The sequence below is a fragment of the Neolamprologus multifasciatus genome, chromosome 16 (assembly GCF_963576455.1).
Source record: "Neolamprologus multifasciatus chromosome 16, fNeoMul1.2, whole genome shotgun sequence".
NCBI classification, from domain to species: domain Eukaryota; kingdom Metazoa; phylum Chordata; class Actinopteri; order Cichliformes; family Cichlidae; genus Neolamprologus; species Neolamprologus multifasciatus.
This window is the reverse complement of record NC_140454.1, coordinates 23966645-23986651: the sequence shown is the minus strand read 5'-3', so window position 1 is coordinate 23986651 and position 20007 is coordinate 23966645. Positions and strand designations below refer to the sequence as shown.

Here is a 20007-nt window from a genome sequence, read left to right as displayed (position 1 = left end):
ATATATATATATATATATATATATATATATATATATATATATATATATCACAATTTAAGTTCCTTTTGTTCATGAAGCCAATTCCCAGACTTTCATTCATTGATCTGTCTACTTTTCATAATGCACTCATCTGTTTTTTGTCTTGCTTTTTGTTTTTATTTGTTTGTTTGTTTGTTTTTAGTATCCAAAAAATCAAGCCTCTCCAATGCTGTTTTTCATTATTGTTACTGAGTTCAAAATAGAACCCACTTTTACTAGGGGGGATTGTGTGCACATGAGTGTTTTGAGACATGGAGAGAGAATGGGGGAGAAAAGTGAGAGTGTCGATGTCAGCCACAATAAGATCTCTTTCTTTATATAGTCAGACTTACTGTAAAGCAGACGTGTGTAGCAGATATGTCCTTGGTCTCTCACAACTTACCAACAATTCCAGCAACTGCACTACAGCTTTACTACTACATAGTACTATATCTTCTATAATCCCTCTATCAAGAGATCCACCAATCCTCTTCCCCCATCTCAGGGCAATTCATGGAGTTCAGCACCAGTCCTCCCAGCTCAATCAGAGTGAATTAGGTGAGCTGGAATGGAAAATGCTCGGTAACTTCTGCTGTGCTTCAGTGTCCAGCAATTATGCTAATACTAATCAGTGACCCTGTGTGCCTAGCCCCAGGCCAGAGAAAGTGGACCACTCCCCATTCAGGCATTTATCCCCAATCTAATGCTCCATTAGACCCACAGTACTATACCTTTCAGTTTGAATGAAAACTGGCTGCTTTTTTTGGGGGGAAGACGGGCTGTGTGTAATCCACCCTTTTGCTTTCAACATGTGTTTGTTTGAAAGGATTTTTGTGAGACTAGAATGAACAATAGTATGGTAACCATTCACATTCTAGTTTTATGCAAATGAGTGAATAAACAAGGTGATCCTGATGGAAAAACTTTATTTTTCCTATCCTTTCCTATCCTGCACATTAGATGGTGTCTGATTAGTCCAATATGTGTTTTGCTCCATGATAACGACCTGTAATACCCGATGAAAGAACTACCAAGAACAAGAAGTCTTCAGACATAATAATAGAGATTACTGACACTCAAATAATCCTGAATCTCTACAGGAGAATTCCATCATTTCAGTGATAGAAGTAATGGTTTACTCAAAGACAATCAACAGAAGAACTGGGAGTAACATGAGCCAATCATATTGTTCCACTAAGGCTTGCCCAGAGTGGAGATTCAAGACAGTTATAGCTGTGTCGTATAGAGATAAGTGTACTTATCATATTTTCTACTTTAAAGGATAACATAAAGCCACCAAACCTTTGCATGATATAATATGTTTTGCTTTGATGGTGAAGTGACTGTTTAGAAAATCACTTTTTTGAAATTCTAAATACATCTACATATTTTTGCTTGACTGTGTGTATTGCTCTGTTGCTTTGGTGAGAATAGAAGTATTTGTCCTGATAATGGGAATCATGCTTGTCTATTCAGTGTTGTTTGACGGTGCACGGCTAGCTTTTCACTCTTTACTGGAACAACTGAATCAGTCAAAACAATTCAGTGTCCTGAAACTGTATGAAAAGTGCTCCCTTCAATACAGAGCATCCATTATTCAAGTGAAATCTTACCCACACAGCTAGCATATTAGCATTGTCATGAATTTAATATCTCAGCCTGTGTGGACATCTCCTAATGAGTCTGTCTAGGCCTGTTTTCCCATAAAATGACTGGATGCTACCTAACACTATGACAACATTAGCCTGGATCCTTAGATTTTTCTGCAGAGCGAGACAGAGGGGGAAACCATTATTAAATTCCAACAGCTATCCTCATTCTGAGCCAGACCTAGCTCATTAAATTAAAATGACGAGGATCTTTGTTTGCTGCAACAACAGAAGAATCTGCTAATTGCCTTTTTGATATGAGGAGCTTTCGACTCCAAAATAAATCAATTCAACTTCTTAAATAAGCCAAAGGAGCTGTGAGACGCACATGATTTTGGATAGTGTGGAGAAAAAAAGAAAAATATATTCTCATTTCTCACCAGTGCAAGTCTGATAATATAAATTCTTTTGCTAGTTGGTAGAAGAAGAAAAAAAAACACCCTTCAGCATTCAGAAAAGGGTAAACGATAATCCTTTATTTTACACCAATGGAATATGTAAGTCTGATCAAGCCTGTTAAAAGCCTTATCCTTTCCTGGCCTTCATTTGTTTTGGATGAACCAGAGTTCACCATGGTTAAGCTGAACCCGCTAGCCCACATCTCTTGGCTCACACCGCGTCCCTGACTATGTGTGCGTGTGTGTGCACGTGTGAGTGCGTGTGTGCGTGCAAACAGGATTTATCTAGCATGTCGTACAAAAGGCTGTGGTAACTGGCAATCTGGATGACCACAGTGGGAAACTGAGCCTCACAGTATTGAGTGGACTCCCTCTCTATGCACGCACACACACACACAGAGTGAGAGAGAAAAGAAAAAAAAAAATACTGAGAGAAAGATGCTTGAAAATCCCATTTGCTTTGTGCCTGGACATGGTATCCTAGAGCCACACAACTACACTCCTAAAAACTCCTGAAAACACCAAGCTTAGTCCTTAGTCCTATATCTGCCAGTCCCATATAATAATATCCTTCACATATACACACACAAAAAGAACACATATACCACAAATCATGTTCATTCATTCATTCATTGTAATGAATGATATATGATGATTTCTTTTGTGTTATTCTTATGTTTCTCTGATCTATCTGATGTAACACTGTGAAGCCAAGCATTTTTAATTTTTACTGTTAAAGTGATGTCATAGTTGGCTAGACTGGCACATATCCACCCAATTAGAAAGTTCCTAATAAGCCTTTTTTTTTAGTTTTGTTTTTCTTCTTTTTTTATGGCTGAATTTAAAATTTTCAAGCGTTTCCTCGCTGCTCCTTTACATCTCCTCTTCTATAGAAGAGCAGCTCAAAACAACAGACATCAATTACCACTTGAGTCTTCTGTTTCCTAGCTCACTGTCTTGCCTTCCAGTGTGCGATCCCTCTCGCTCCCTCTCTATCTCTCTCTCTCTCACACACACACACACACACAGCCATAGGGTTTTGGCCAACGCAAGCAGAAACACACGTCTGCACAAGGACAAAGTAGTTGTTTTCCACCCTTTCCTGTTCTAGTCAGCAGCGAAATATTTCTCTCACGTCAAGCTGCACTGGAGGAACAAGTGAAGGGAGAAAGGTGTATTTATAGTGACTGCTTTGACATGCAACCTTTTCTTTCATCCGCTTTCTAGTATTCCACATTCCATACACCTCCACTGTCTCCACTGCCTTTAAATCCAGCGCTGTGTCAAATGACCTGTCAGTTAAAAAATTTAATTTGCTAATTGATTGATTACTATGTGTTAGCTTCTATTACTGCCGGAAATGTATTATTTTCTTTCTTCATAAGTTTAAACATATGACATATTAGCAGTAAGGATACAGTTACACGGGTGGAAGTGCTCATTGTAGTGGGATTCAAGTGAATTTAGTCTGCAAGTAAAATTTATGTTGCTCCTGTGTTTCATATAACCGTATCATTATATTTGTATAAAGTTTGCTATAATTATAAAAATGCTCTCCCAAACAACCATACACCACCATCCTAAATAATTATTTGCAAATGCAACTAAAACTTAACCAGTATGCAGGGGTTTTGTCCCAGCAAAATAAGCTGTTAAACTACAGGTGGTAACAGTCAATGTCAAACACTGCACTGTCCCATCTTATTACTTTCATGTTTATTTAAACAGGGGAATCGAGAATACTCAAGAGCTTTGCGTAAACTTTGGGTCTTGTAATCTTCTCATTAGTTGTTGAAGGAACACTTATTACTCCAACCCAAATGTAAAACTTCAGTTTTGACATGTCTGAAAAGATATAAATAATATAAAGTTACAGATATATTATTATGACTATGATTATGATTATTATGAGCAGTGACAGGAGCAGTATTAGCTGTACGCTGTGTAATAGTAACAGATCGATAAACATATCTCTGTTTATAGAGAACTGAGCAAGAGTAATGATATATGAATGATGAATTAAACAGTTGCTTTTATACCTTACTGATGCTTAATAGTGTGACATTATTCTACAGTGATTCTAAGTAGCTTTAAAGTAGTGAGCTATATATATATATATATATATATATATATATATATATATATATATATATACTGCACTTAAATTTTACAAATGCCTCATCAGTTCTTAAACATCACTGCAAAATGCAAAATGAAATGTATGAGTACATAAAATGAAACACATCTATCTATCTATCTATCTATCTATCTATCTATCTATCTATCTATCTATCTATCTATCTATCTATCTATCTATCTATCTATCTATCTATCTATCTATCTATCTATCTATCTATCTATCAAAAAAGAGTGAGACTGTCAGGCGTAGCAGTGGTGCGAATAAGAAGGTCATCTAAACAAGACAGGGAGCACAGAGAAATAAAACGACAACTTACAACGGGAGCACAACTGTTGATTGCAATTTGCTTTTATTGTCCGTGCTTCAAAGTGAATCATGTCTGCTGTGTCCTTGCCTTGCTCCCTCCACCGTATATGGAGATGGAGACACAAAGAACCAAAGAAAACATTTCTCTTTCCCCATTTCTCACCCTCCATTTATTCCTCCCTTCCGTAATTCTCACAAAAGATGGGGCCATTACAAATGTCACATTGACAGGTGGAAACTATCCATCACCCTATTAGAGCTCCAGTTTGTGGGATTTGTAGCCATCCATTTCACAGCGCTGCTAAAGTGTGGGTGGGCTAAACAAGTGGCACAATTAGTTCCACTCAGATATAGTCAAATGTAAAGGTAAAAGTATCTTTCAAGAAACAGCTCAAAATATTACTTTAAAAGAGAGGCCAGTAGATAATGAGTAAGAGGAGTAAATAAATGTGAGTAAAATATCTATAAAATATACCACTTTAGATCCATTTGATCATTTATCATGGTTTAAAGAATTATCACAACTTTTACATCTAGATAATATATACTATATACTGTAATATATATACACATTAAAGAACAAGTTCAATTTTTATCAGAAAACAGCATGTCAAGTAGCTAGTCCACTGCACAAAATTTTAAGAAAGAAAAGAAAAACTTTGTTTGTGAGAAGGCTGCATTTTTAGCAGTGTATTACAGTTTTTCTCCATTGGTTTGGCTCATTTCTTGAAACAGAAATTACATTCTCAAAATAACATGGACAAACCTCCAAACCTCTTGGCAAATGTTCACAACAGAATGGCATTTCTCATTCATTTTATCAAATGCCAAATGCCTTAGTACATGTCTCAATTGTCTCAGTGCATCTTTGCAAATGATTAAGTACAAGTAGCCTACAGTTATACAGTTAGCCCACATGTAGCACATTTTCCAAATAAATAGATCTTGTAGATCTAAACTGATTAGTTGATTCTCAGTCTAATGATCATTCTCTCCAAAACATGTCAGCATGATTTCATTGTATAAGTACTCGCATGCACAACTGTCTGTTCAATTGTCAAAATTGGTCAAGAACATAATACCATGAATACCATATATGAATTTCTTTGAATATTTGATAAATTGATCACAGTCATTGACAGTCAGGTGAAACTAGACTAACAAAGGGGGAGTGTCACACACAGAGGTGTTCCATGATTGTGTGCTGCCAAACACAGATATATAGAGCTTGACCAGAGCCAGTCCGATCTCTGAACATGGATAGACAAGGCCAAGCAAACGGACAAGGGGAAGTTCTTCCTCAAGGAAGAGGAGGAGGAAGAAGAGGAGGACTGAGAATGCGTGGTGGAGGAATGCCACCACGGGGAAGAGGCCGAGGTGCGCGAAGACACTGTGCTGTCCCAAATGAAATTCAGGCCACAATTATAGACCATGTCATAAACCATGACCTCACAATGGCAGAGGCAGGTCGTCGAGTGCAGCCTAATGTGCCTCGCTCTACAGTCTCCTCCATCATCCAAACCTTTCGCAGGGAAAACAGGTATGTACTCTATGTAATCTATGATGGAATTATATGTTGTATAGGACAGGGCACTGGGCATGAGGCAAAAAATGTATAACTTACTGTAGAGATTTTGTGTGCATCTGCCTACAGTAGTAGGTCTATAATAGCAGGTGGAGAGGACTAGTGGAATGTTTTGATACTAAATATGACAAGAAATATATTGAACAAATTACTGTAAACTATGGAATTACATAATTTATACAGTTTAGAGTAGTATTCCAGTCACTGTGCAATGTTGCATTAGGATTGTGGTGAAGTTACTGTGAGTAAAACAATAATACAGTAAGTTACCAGTGTAATTGTATTCTGTTCTTTGTGTAGGATTGGACGACAACCTCACGTGGGTGGCAGAGGAAAACTGCTCAATGAACAACAGGAAAGACAGATTTGTAACATGGTGATGGCAAATAATGCCATCACATTGAGACAGATTCGTGATGCCATCCTTCAGGACAATCATATATTCCAGAATATAAACACAATAAACATCTCCACAATAGACTGGGTTTTGAAGAAGCATCAGATGACAATGAAACAAATCTACAGGGTACCATTTGAGAGGAACTCTGACAGAGTGAAGGAGCTGCGCTACCAGTATGTAAATGTAAGTCAGTTACTGGTTGTCTCCCATTTTAACCTTACCTGTAATCACAGTAAGCAGTAGTTCACTTATTTGGTTTCAATACCTCCTTTACCTGATTTCAGAATCAGTATTTGCTTCATCTGACTTCAACAATTTCAACAGAAAACTGCAGTTTACTGTATGATACAATTCTCATTGTAATCCTTATTTTGTTGTCTCCCAGTCAAATCTATCTAATACTGTACGTTTTACTGTAACATCTCAGTAAGTCATCATTTTTTCCCACTCCCCTTTCTATCAAATACCCCTGCAGTACTTCCTCATAGGCCTATCACTAGTTTAGAACCACTAGAGTAGTGGCCTGTAGTATATTTAACCTGTGGGGGAGAACATGTAATTGTCTAACTGAAGTATATGACTCTTCTGTATGACTGATTTTATGTTCTTTACTCTATTTTAGAGAATAATGGCATTGGAAGGACATGAGACCCCTCACATCCTGGTGTTTGTGGATGAAGCTGGCTTCAACCTGGCCAAGGGCCGAAGACGTAGCCGTAATATTATTGGCCACCGGGCCACAGTGGATGTCCCAGGTCAGCAAGGGGGCAATATAACTATGTGTGCTGCAATTTCTGAGAATGGTGTGGCCACTCACATCCCCAGTCTTGGCCCATACAACACACACAAGCTCCTCATCTTCTTGGATCGCCTTTATACCGATTTTATCCCTGATAATGAGAGAGGTCTCATAGGGCCTCATCTACCGATTTATGTAATTGTGTGGGACAATGTCAATTTCCACCATAGCCCACTCATTAGGGGCTGGTTTGCAACGCATCCAAGGATGGTCATGGGGTTCCTACCACCTTACTCTCTTTTCCTCAATCCAATAGAGGAGTTTTTCTTTGCTTGGAGGTGGAGAGTGTATGAGCATCATGCTCAGGATCAGCCATCCCTGCTCCATGCTATGGATGCAGCGTGTGACGACATTACAGGAGATCAATGCAGGGGATGGTTGCGGCATGCACGCCGTTTCTTCCCTCATTGCATCGCAAGAGAAAGTATCCGCTGTGATGTGGACGAGAATCTGTGGCCAGACGGACAACAGCATCTAAATAATCAGGGGGGTGAAGACAGTGGACAAGAGCGGGAGAATGAGTACAGCGACCACTGAATAAGTCCTTGTTTTTTGATTTTGTGTTCATACAATTTACTACTGTAATGTACATTTTCTTTTTACATATGTATGAAACTTTCTTTGCGTGTGAATAAAAAATGGTTATTATTTCCTTGGTAGTGTGAGTGCAATCTGTGATGTCAAACCTTGGAGGCTACTCTTTTCTGTTGTATATTGTTGGTCCTCTGCCATAGTGACAAAACATCTAAACATTTTGTATGGCAGTACTCACATAATGCCAAAGGGGACGATGCATTTTGGGGACACTGACTATTCGGATTAGAAAGAAATGTAGTTTTGACACATAAGTGAAGTGTTTTAGGGGAGATATGAGCTTTTGCAGGTGGACCATGTTGTTGTGATCAACCATCCAGGTTTATTTTGACAAAAGCACCAAGAATGATGAGAATGTCCGATCTGTGTCGAGAAATGAGCCAAAGCTATTGAGAAAGATCTTTGCCATTTTGGAGACACTGACTGTTTAAATAAGAAAGGGATTTAGATTGAAGCCTGAGTGAACAGTTTTGGAAGAGATATGAGCTTTTGCAGGTGAGCTATAGTGTTGTGCTAAACTGTAAGAGTGTTTTGCCAAATGATCTTAGAGTTTTGAGAATGTAATTTCTGTTTCAAGAAATGAGCCAAACCAATGGAGAAAAACTGTAATGCAAAACTAGGTTTAAAAATGGGGTATTGTGCAAAAGTCTTGACCCAGCCCCATTTCTTTATATCTTGCTTCTAACGAGACAGAGATTTTTGCAATTTTTATTTAAAGTGGTCTTGAGCAGTAGCGCTCTGGGATTTCTTAAGGGCCGTCAAAGTTACTATTATTACTATTATTATTACTATAGCACTATAGTTTGTTACTATAGCACCCTTTCATTTAAAAAAACATTTTTTTTTCCATTTCCTGAATTATATCTATTAAAAAATAATTGATAGCACAGCTTTATAGGCAAAAAAAGTACTTTTGCACCAAGAAGGTGATTCCCAAAGAGTGAAAACTTGGCTTGCTGTGAAGAGTTGTGAAGAGTGCCCTTAAAAATACGAGTAAACTGGAGAAATGGTGGACAAAAGAAGTGTTATGTCTAAAACAAACAAATAAAAAAAAATCTCTACAGCAGTTGAACTGTTTCTGAAAGTCATGTCATAAAGAAATAGGAGAAATCCATCAAAGACCTGACACAGGACCTGAGAGATGCATCTGGCCCTTGAGTTGATCCATCTACTGTTCACTGAAGCTTCACCAGAAATGATCTCAGTGGAAGGACGGCTGTCAGGAATCCATTCTTAAAGAAGGGAAACAGGAAGAAAAGGCTGTGGTATGCCAAATTACACAAGAATTGGACTGAAAATTAGTCGTAACAAGTCTTATGCAGTGACGTTTAAATATTATGGCTCAAATGTTATGCATGTGTGCCATACATAAGTACAGAGGAGGTCATGAGGGAAGTGTCTATGGAACACAGTTGAGGCTCTGTCAACATTTTGGACGGCATTTCAGCCAGTGGTGTTAGAGATCATGGAAAAAGCTGAATTATGAATAGAGAAATGTACCCTTAGAGTTTGATCCACCATGCAAAATATGGAGTGGCTTCATTTTTCAGCATGGCAATAATCCCAAACACACTGTCAGACACAATGGCCTCCATCCATGTCCGACACTATCAGTCATGGATTGGTCTCCTCAGAGCCTGGACATCATATAGCGGGGTGGGATTATCTCAACTGAAGATGGCACAAAGAGTGCTTTGAATGTCCTTCAAGGATACGGGAGAACTATTTCTGAAAACTACTTAAAGAAATAACAGAAAGCTTGCTGAAGAGAGTTCAGGTGTTTCTAGAGTAAAGGTGGTCACAGGAAATATTTACTTTCAAGCTCACAACATTGCATTTTCATGTATTTTTGCCCCAATTTCAGTAAATGACTGCACTGATTTCCCATTTTCCTAACTAAATATAAAGAAACAAAGAGTGGTTCGAGAGTTTTGACACTACTTTCTTATAAAAGCAGTAGGATAATACCGAATAAATTAAAATTAAACAAAATAAAGTCTTAATAGAACATGGAAAAAGATCAAAATCTTGTCTCCTATGAGAAAACCCTACACGACTTGACACCACTCACCTTCTCATGAACATTTTTTACTAGTCTTTCTTTTTCTAAAAAGAAAGAAAACTGATTTTCATATGATGTTTATTCCATCCTACAGAAAAGAACAGGCAAAAAAACACTTTCCATTTTTATGCATTTCTTGTAATATTAATTCTTCGTATGCTGTCTTCTAATTTAGCTGTTAGGCATTTTAACATGAGATGGTTTTGGGAGCTTTTGCAAACAAATATTGCTCACAAAGAGAGACAAATGAACAGATGCAGTCGGAAAACTGATAATGAAAAGAATAATATTACAACAGATATTAAACACATATTTATAATAAAAAAAAGAAAACTGTAAAGCAAATGTCACTCCAAAATTGTTAACGAAGAATGGACTGCAGACACTCAGAGCATTTTTCACAGTAATGTAAATACCAATGCAGCATAGATCTGCAAAAATAAGTTTAAATGTGTAATAAAGCCCAACCGCCACAAGGGAAAGCTTAAAAATGCACATTTAGTGACGGTCAATAAAGATAATAAATTGACTGGCAGCTATCTATCTTATACACAAAATGTTGCACTCCAAACTAATTCCTACAGCTCCAATCCTCTCAAAGGAGAAACAAGAACAATTGGTATTCAAGGTCACAATGGTCTGATTAAAATCAGCCAAATAGCACGAGCACAAGATGAAAGCTAAATGACCCTGGGTGATGGAGTGAGCGAAACAAACAGCAAAAGATGGTCAACTAACTGAGTACTAATGAAACTCTCTGTGGTCATGGTGAACACTTGAGGGTTGCAGGATTTATTCATAATGCATAATTTATGATTTATAAACTGTCATATGAATTTGCACAAATCTACATGTGTACACACGTCCTGGCAGAATGGCTGTTGTCATTTACTTTGTTTGTGGAAGTAGTCCAGCTCATTTTCTCTGTGTTTGCGTGTGTTCATCTGTCTGCACACTTACTAAAATACTCCAAGGATCTAATACAGAGACAAAATGTTTGGTGCTAAGACTGACAAATAACACGTGTCCACGCTCCTGTCAAAACGCTGCGTTTAGATGAACAGAATCGACTTTCTGGGAATATTAAGCATGGATTTTTGAACACGTCTTCATTCTATGTTAGAATTTAAAACAGAAAACAAAATAAAACAAACAAAAACCAAGTATCTGTCTGTGCAACGGAACATTTGTTTGCTTTATTGATCATCAAGTGTATTTCACTTTTTAAAGAATGAAAGCTTGAGTGAGTGCTACGCTTACAGTTTCGCTTCATCCTGAATGAAACTTGATTTGTTTAATTTAAAATTCAGGGCATAAATGTGGAATTTGTCCTTGGTGTGGAACTAAAAACCAGCTGTTTTATCCTCCCCAAAGCACCGGAGTGGTCATGAATCTCCGATTTTGATACGACCTTTGTTCCAAGCTGTCTTGTCCTTGTGAAGCATGACCTCAGACTCCCTTTTTTCCATCACTTTTGAGAAATCCAAGGACTTGAGATTTTCCATTTTCGAATCCTTGGGAGCTTATATTTGAAATTTGTAGATGATGGAGCTTTATCTGTTTTTTCTCCCCTTTTTTTAATATATATATTTTTGAAATATTTTTCTTGCCATATACTGTTGCTTAATATTTTTATATCAACTCTATACTTACTGTATATTTACTTTATTGCATTTTTTATGCCCGATCAGATTAAGTATTGTCTGGCTGAACTGTATTTTATTTTAATGATCAATATACCATTCTTATCTTGTTCATCACCAACCTGAAATAGGAGTATAGTATATAAAGTATGTGAAGAACTTAAAACAGTCACCACATGGTCCATGGTAAGTAGTCAGAATGGCTACTTGGATGCCAAGTAAACAACGAAAGATGTGAAGGAGGTATGCGATGAAGACCGTCAATGATATTGCAGTAAAGTTTAACAGTTACTTGGAGACAAAAGAAAATCTTAAACACGCATTCAGTCATGATGCTCTGTCTGCCTATGACACAATTATTAATAGTAATTTATTTTCCACCCTGAGATACAATAACAGCAATCTGTGTGTCAGCATGACTATGAAGCAACTACTTTCAGCTGCTCCCTTATTCTTAAGGGGTCACCACAGTAGGAAGCTCTGCATGTTTGATTTGACAGATTTTAGGTGAAGAGAGAACCCATTAAATTTGGGTCCAATGTGGTTTGAAATCATAGAATAGCTTATTATTCCTAGATGATGCTGAGTGTAAATTAGTATTGCTTCATGAAATATGTTAATAACACTTTTCTCTTTTGTTCTTTCTTAGCCTTTGATGAACATAATGGTTCTGTGACCTTTTTACTTAAGGCTACATATACTGTCTTCTCTCTAACGAGGTCTTTAAAACCCCTAATTGTTCTAAGGTTTAACTAGACTGTGTCCGCTTTTCACTGCATGTCGGTCACCCAGCTTGCAAAGGCGAGGTCACTGCAGGGTCTTGTTTCCAGGGATGTGATTCTTCACCACAGATGAGGATCGCTAAGCTTCCCTCTGGAGCCTGAGACAACAGATAGGAAAGGGCACTGGGAGATTGGAACGTAATGAGTCTATTAATTAAAAGCTTTTTCAAAACCAGCTGCAAACTCAGCCACACACACACTCAGATGCACCCACACATAAAACCTATTGTCTAAGGCTGTCAGAAGCAGGTGATCAGTCTATTGGTGTTCTCCTCTTTCCATTACACATCAGATTGGTGACCTCCGATTCAGATGAGGCGCATGAATTAAAATCTCGCTTTCTATGTGCACACATTCACAATAGAGACAGGTGTTCCAGCTCATATTGCCCCATGAAGGAGGGTATTAGGAAGCAGCAGTAGCCACACATATATTTTTATGCTAGTCTGCACATGATCCTTATTAGGTCTTTGATCATAATGTGAAAAACTAGCAATGTCCAGCCACCGTACACACACCATAGTCCCTAAGGTTTGCAGATATAGTAGGAGGGATCTGTCATTTCCATTTCTTCTCTCCTTTTTTAGTGTCTCATCACTGAACTTCAATTTATCTGCCAGCGATGGGTGTGTGTTCATGTGTGATGTGCTTGTATCTTGGGGTAAGAAAAGGATAGACTATTAGACTCTACAGTCATTGATTAGTCTCAAACAGACCTGACCCTCTTATATCCACCAAGTGAAAATCAGCAAGGTGGCTCCACTACTGTCACACACACACACACAGAAAAACACACACTCCATCGATCAGCATGACATACACTGAAGATGACAGATACACTGACAGTAATCAGCACTGAATGTGAAGAAAGACTTTTTGGAGTATGGACCAATTTATTACTGACTGTGTCTGAGTGATAGACCGATGGACACACTGATGCACGGTGACAGCTGAAAAGATGAAAGGATAGTAGGGGGAAGAGGGAAAAGATCAGAAGAGCCAAATGGAGACATGTTTGTTGGGCCGACAAAGCTAGCAGACAGAGGAGTAAGAAAGTGATGCCTGTTAGAGGTCAGACAGGAGCATTTCCCCCTATTGGTGGCCTCTATCAGTGGTGTACAGTTACACACACACACACACACAAACACACACATACACACGTGTTTTATGCACTTATGTGATCTTCTGGCACAAGGAGACTGAGATTGTATTATTGATTGCATTGGAACAGATCTTGAAGGACAGCAGAGGTCTCTTTATTGAAGGTCTTGTCTGATGATAGTCATTCTTAAGAGGAAAACAATAGGTGACCTTAACTCAGGAATAATCAATGCAACCATCACCTCACAAAGAAATCATGTAATCATTTTTAGTAAAACATCAGCACTTCTCAACATCATATGAGAGATTTCATGTTTCAATACATCACACCTGCGCCTCCTTGTATTTCAGAGGAAATGTAACTACATTTTTCAGACAGTGTTCATAACAAGTCATTTTACATGTTAATTAATGAAGTATGTTTACACAACAATATTTATATTTACAATATGCAACTGAACTGTACACTATACACTTAAATGCAAGTGATTTGACCATTTGAATTGTATTGTTTTTACCTTTGAAATATTGTTTTAAGTAAAGTGTTTTGACTTATGGACAATTAGATATGAATACTTTTTAAAAGACTACAATACTGATATAACCTATGGTTTCTAATTAGCTTTACTATACAGTCATGTGTGTAAATGACCTGTAAAAACCAAAACTTTCTTAGGCATCAGAACCAGGAAGTCTAGAAGCAGTCATAGTACCATTTAGCAGAGCCACATTAGCTGTCCTCCTACAATAATACCCTGGAAAATGCAGTACTTACACAATCTAACTCTGGAAAGCAAACTGCCATGTAAATCAAACTCAGCACAAGGGTTAGCAATGTTTCATCTTACACAACTGCAAGATGAAACTACAAATCATGAAAAGAAGCCTAATGAACAATGAGAGAATACAGTTTGATCAGATGAGACTAAAATACATCTGTTTGACTTATGTGGGACCAACATTTTTGGCATTAACCTGACCAGGACACTCAATGCATGTTCATGACAGAGAGGAAAGGAGGTGGAAGTGTGATTAAATCTATCTAAAATTTAAAACTTCTGATCGGGTACCAAAATTACAAACCAGGTCTCCTGGTTGGAAACTGACAACATACTGCTAAATACACTGGACAGATGCATTGTCATTCTTAAGGGAGAACCATTATCTCTCTGTGATTGCTTCCTGTGTGCCGAGGTACCAACCAACAGAGAAAAAAGTCCATATCTGCGAGAGGCCAGTAGCATTTGCCACAACACCAGCATATTTGATTTCCCAGAATGGAACCATGTTGGTAGAAATTAAAAAAAATCAAGAAAGGAGAAAAAAATAATAATAAAGGGGGCGGGGGTTATCATGCAAGAAAGATATGTTAATTTAAAATTTTCTTTTATTGGATAACATGGATAAGACAATAATATGTTTTTCTCTGAAGTACAATAAGATTATCTGCACAAGTTATATAGTTTCAGTTTCACAGTTGTGAATTTAATTACAATCCAATTAAATCCAATACAAATCACAAAGGCTACTTTTTTCAAAATGAAAAAGTTCAACTTTAAGGCTAATATAGTGTGGTATAGGAACAGAAAACCAGTTATTTTATTAAAATAAATAAAAATTAAAACAGGAAACCATAAAGAAACCGTATCCCCTGTAAAGTATGCCTGTAGGCATTTAGATTATGAGGACTATTCACCCATATCATGTAACACACATGTACACAAACATGGCACAGACACACAGTTTGCAGCCAGCTTTCACTGAGACCTGCAGGCTAACCTTTGTGATCCATAACCAATTGAGAATGATTACAGACTTCTGAGAAATATAATCTGAAAGCCTAATAATTACTAAAAGGAAAACAGGTTAGCGGCATAATAGATCAAAAACCTGCTACATTAACTTAAAAAGAAACTAAACAGTACTTGGTGCTTACTTGTAAATCTGTTAAACACCTGTGTTGGCATTTACATTGGCTTCATAGTATTCATTATTAACAGACACATTCCATGGGGACAGTATTAAGTAGGGAGCTGCAGATACCCGAGCAACAGGAGGTCTCTATTTGGACATTTCAAGGTGAGTTAGAGCCCCTGACCTTAGTCGCCTTTCCCATGAAGGGGTCTGATCACTTTTTAAGGTCTTAGCATTCACGAATGTCCCACATTCACATGTGAAGTCTGTAAGAATGGAAAAGGGTAGATTTAAGGCCAAGCTATAGTTATTGGTTGGTGTGTTTCAAATGATAATTACCAGTTGCTAATTTTAGTGGCTTTACAGTTAGGAAGCTTATTAAGCGATTATTTGAGACAGGTTAATTTTTAAAATTCATTTTTCCAGTTTTTGATTTTGCAAAAGAGAGGTAATGTTTATTTTGAAGGCTAAATTATTGATAAATGGTAGGAAAATGAATCAGTAATGTAGGAATAATGTAGGAATGTTAGAATAGTATGCACCAATTCAGAGCTAGCTGTTTCCTCATAAGCTAAATTGAAAGCTTATGGAATAACATAAGGCGAAGAGAAAACAAGTCAGAGAACAAAGAAAAATGAAAATGACAACTAACTAACAAATAGAAAACAGACACATGTCTCCAAATTCAATAAGGAGGAGGAACTAGACCTTAAACGCTGTTATGTTAGCATCTAGGACGTGCGCACAGGGATTTATAGAAATAGCCACTTTTGAAAACACGTGAAAAAAACAACAAAATACTCAAAACATCTGCCAATTTACTGTCATTTGCTTTAACCTGGATTTATTATATCAACACTTTAAGTCTATCTTGCTGATTATCTGATGTTAATAAGGGTATTCGTCATCATATACTGATTATGATTAATGCATCATTCATTAGCGTGTCGTATTTGCTTTCTTTCAGTCTCCTAACAAATCAGATGGAATCTACAGAATCTCATTCTTCCCTTTAAATCTGTTTCACATCACTGGGTGCTGTAAAGATGCCGTAAAGGATGTGGAGATGCAAAGGAATCAGACATGCATTCCTGGATTGAAGCCATGGCAGGTCTGTGCAAACATGCTCCATGTGGTAGGAATGATTAGCTTGGGAGAGGTCACTGTTTTCCTCTTATCCCTCTGTTTGGACAGGACTCTAACAATCACACTGATCTCAGCTCACCAAGACATTTAAACAAGTGCCCTGAATGACAAACCTTCAACTCACATTTGTTAGGTATTAACTTGCCATGCAGCGATCCCCAACCCCATGCTATCTAAATATTTAGGAGAGCTTTAAGACAACTGGTGATCTCAAGGAACATATTGGATGAGTTTGAGAGTGTGTATTTTGTTTAGAAAGTATTGACCAAAGATCACGGAAAGGCTAACAATGACAAAATCTTTAGGGCTATGACAGACACCAGTTATTACATTCTGATCGCTTCATCTTCTTATCCAAGGTAAGAGGAAAATTAATAGGAAAGAGACTGGTTTTCATTATTTTTAGAATTAACACATGATGGAAACCAATGTGTTATTTTGTCCAGGTAAGAAGGTTTTTTGATATAATATTGCATATACAGTAATAATGGAGAATATTCTGAAAATCTAATTTTAATGCTAACTATTTAGAAGATACACTTGATCTCATTACATATCTATTGTATTAAAACCATGCAGTAGTTTATGAGTATAGTCTTACTGTGAACTGAATGCACTGTAACCATTTCTGAAAAGTTTTTGTGAAGTAGAAAAAGATAAAACACATAATATATCATATCTCAAAGACCTTGCAGGACCATAATATCCCAATAGATGGCTTTAGTCTCAAACTGCAGGCTTGCCTGTGGTTCATAAAATTTTCAAAAGTAGAATGGGAGACAAAGCCTTCAGCTATCAGCCCCCTCCCAGTTTAGATTTGGGAAACAAGCACCCACTCTACTTTTAAGATTAGATTTAAAAACGTAACTTTTGATAACACTTACAGTTACGGCTGGATCAGCTGACCCTGGAGCATCCCTTAACTATAGTCTATAGTCTCAGAATGCTGACCCCATAGCAGCATCAGACGTCTTTTCACTCCCTAGGTGTTTAAATGCTGGCATGTCATAATTTCTTTTCTTCTTTTTCCCATAGTTTGCATTTTATCCCGTTCCTTCTCTTCTTCCCCTCACCCCCAACTTCTGCTAGAGGTAGTTTTTCCCTTCCGGCCACTGCCTAGTGCTTCCTCATAGGGGATTGCCTGATTGTTGGATTTTTATGCTAGGATCTTTACCTTCAAGTATCAAGCGCTTTGAGGGAACTGTTGTAATTTGGCACTCTATGAATAATAACTGAATTGAACTGAACTCATTGTTAAAGTCTTTATTAATGTTCACTGAAAGCACATTATGTGAAAGTTTTTTGATATTATCAGCTTATGGCTACGGTTAGTCAGCCAAACTCTATACAAACACTGGTTCTAATACCAGATCTCCCCCATCACTGTTTACTATAACACTTGTCCTCAGTATTAGTCTGCACCCCCTCTTTTCACATTTCTCATCGGTTTCTGTCTGCTCTCGGCCAATCACAGTCCTCGAATGGTGCCAGGTGCTGGCACAATGTCAGCCAAGCCTTTGGAAGAGAAAGCTCAAGAATCTATTTCAGTGTTCCATCCACAGACAAAAAACGTGGGGGTGGGCAGGGGGATTGGGAACCCTCTGGGTGTCCTTATTCAGCCATTCACTGGTGCCCAGCAGCACCCACTACCCTCAGCCTGAAGAAAGATGATGCATGCTCGCTGATTATCACCAAAAAGAAAATCCCCATGTGAAGGAGCAGATGAAAAAAATGGAATATCCTCTCTTGCAGCAGACACTGTGACATCAGTGTTTAGCTAGGAAGATGGAATAACACCAAAACAGACAGCTAGGCAGCAAATTGAGAATAAGATTGTCAGGAAGTGAAATGCAGTCCTTTTTGGCCAGAGTGGATAGAGGAATTTTTAATTAGAATGTGTTGAGAGATCATAGTTTCCCTTAGAGCTATCGGGGCTTTTCATGTTTATATAATGCATATGCATGTGCTGGAGCAATCATCTGAAACCAGATACCCAATTCCATGAAGTGAAACAGAAAAAGGGGCTTTACTGAGCAATACATTTTTGGACACAAGACCTCGCACTGAAAGGTAAAGGCTGGGATTTGAAACAAACATGTGGTCAGCATTTTAGGTTTGAGACATGCAATATCTATAAAATATGAACAATGCGTCTTCCCAGAAAACACCGACATCCAGATCATAGGAAATCGAGTCATGGCAGGATGCATTATGGGATAAGGGTAATTCACACAACTGTGCTTCATCTTCTGAAAGATGAGCAAATACTGTACCACTGGTGTGAAAGCATGTCATCTCACGGCCCCAAGTCTAAGAGCTTTGACGTCTGCCAGCATCGTCAGAATCAGAGCAGATCCCCGAAGACGATCCGACAACCATCACAGCGAATAACTCCCCCACCCTCTTACCTCATCTGAACCAGCAATAATATGATGCTGGATTAATTTTTGTTCCTCTCAGTAAGCTCTGAAGGAGAAGAAAAAAAAATGCTTAGTGTCCAAAATAATGAAACATTCCATGACACGTTCTTATCAGCCAAATGAAAAAATCACATTATCTTCAAAAGGGGTTTTAAATGCCTGCCTGCCCGTTTTTTTCACTACCTCAAGCTGCAAGGGGAATATCAACTGTGAGACAGTAATTCGCTCAAGCTCTTAATATTCAGTTCTCAGCTATGTAATATGCAAATTCATTGGGGTCATGGAGAAGTCAAATTGAAAAAAAAAATCCCTTAAACTTAATATGAGAGGCAGTTGGAGATTTTTCTAAGAAAACCAGTCAGTTATGGATAGGGTTCAGTAGAAGTCAAACTGACAAACTGCTCCAGGGAGCAGAGAGGTCCCTGCAGTCCTGACACAAGTTGATCTCTTCAGATTTTTTAAACAGACTTTTTAAACCTCACGTCTACCACATTAACACTGAGCATCTCCAACAATTTCCTCATAGGAATCTAGTGCAGTAGTGTATAGCTTGTCCTACAAATGAGATTGTGGAACCTGTGAGGCCTGCAGAAGGAAAACACATGTGCAGTGTGCACAAGGACAGACTGCAGTATCCACATATGTCAACTCATCTGAGGATGCTAAATCTCTCCTCTCTGGTTTGTACTTGTATAAGCATTTACATAGAGCTCCACATAAGAGCAAACAAATGATGGTCCACACCATTCTGGTCAGTGGCAACATAAATCCAAAATTCAAATGGATCCATTTGCACTTGTATACAATTTCGTCTTACTATCAAGCTGTCAATAAAGAGAAATAAAGTAGCTTTCGGAGTGTGATCTGTTGGCTGTTAAGAGGGAGCGGTCTGTTACGAACCCTGATACCTCTGAGAATGGGATATCGATCTATTTCCGACGGCTCCAGATGTGTCATTTTGTTGTGTCTGCACACTTTGTAAAATCTATTCTGGTCTGATATCGTATATCCGGTAACAAGCTGGGATTGCTGTCCTGATGGTGGCCCCGA

General features: G+C 38.0%; 1 protein-coding gene across 1 annotated transcript; it reads left to right on the top strand.

Annotated features, from left to right (window-relative positions):
- Nucleotides 1–6389: 6389 nt before the first annotated feature.
- On the top strand, nucleotides 6390–8528 carry LOC146500874 (uncharacterized). The gene is made up of 2 exons (XM_085135393.1): nucleotides 6390–6679; nucleotides 7119–8528. Exons 1-2 carry the CDS (start codon nucleotides 6470–6472, stop codon nucleotides 7830–7832), a joined length of 924 nt encoding a protein of 307 aa, XP_084991519.1. The 5' UTR covers nucleotides 6390–6469; the 3' UTR covers nucleotides 7833–8528.
- Nucleotides 8529–20007: the final 11479 nt, after the last annotated feature.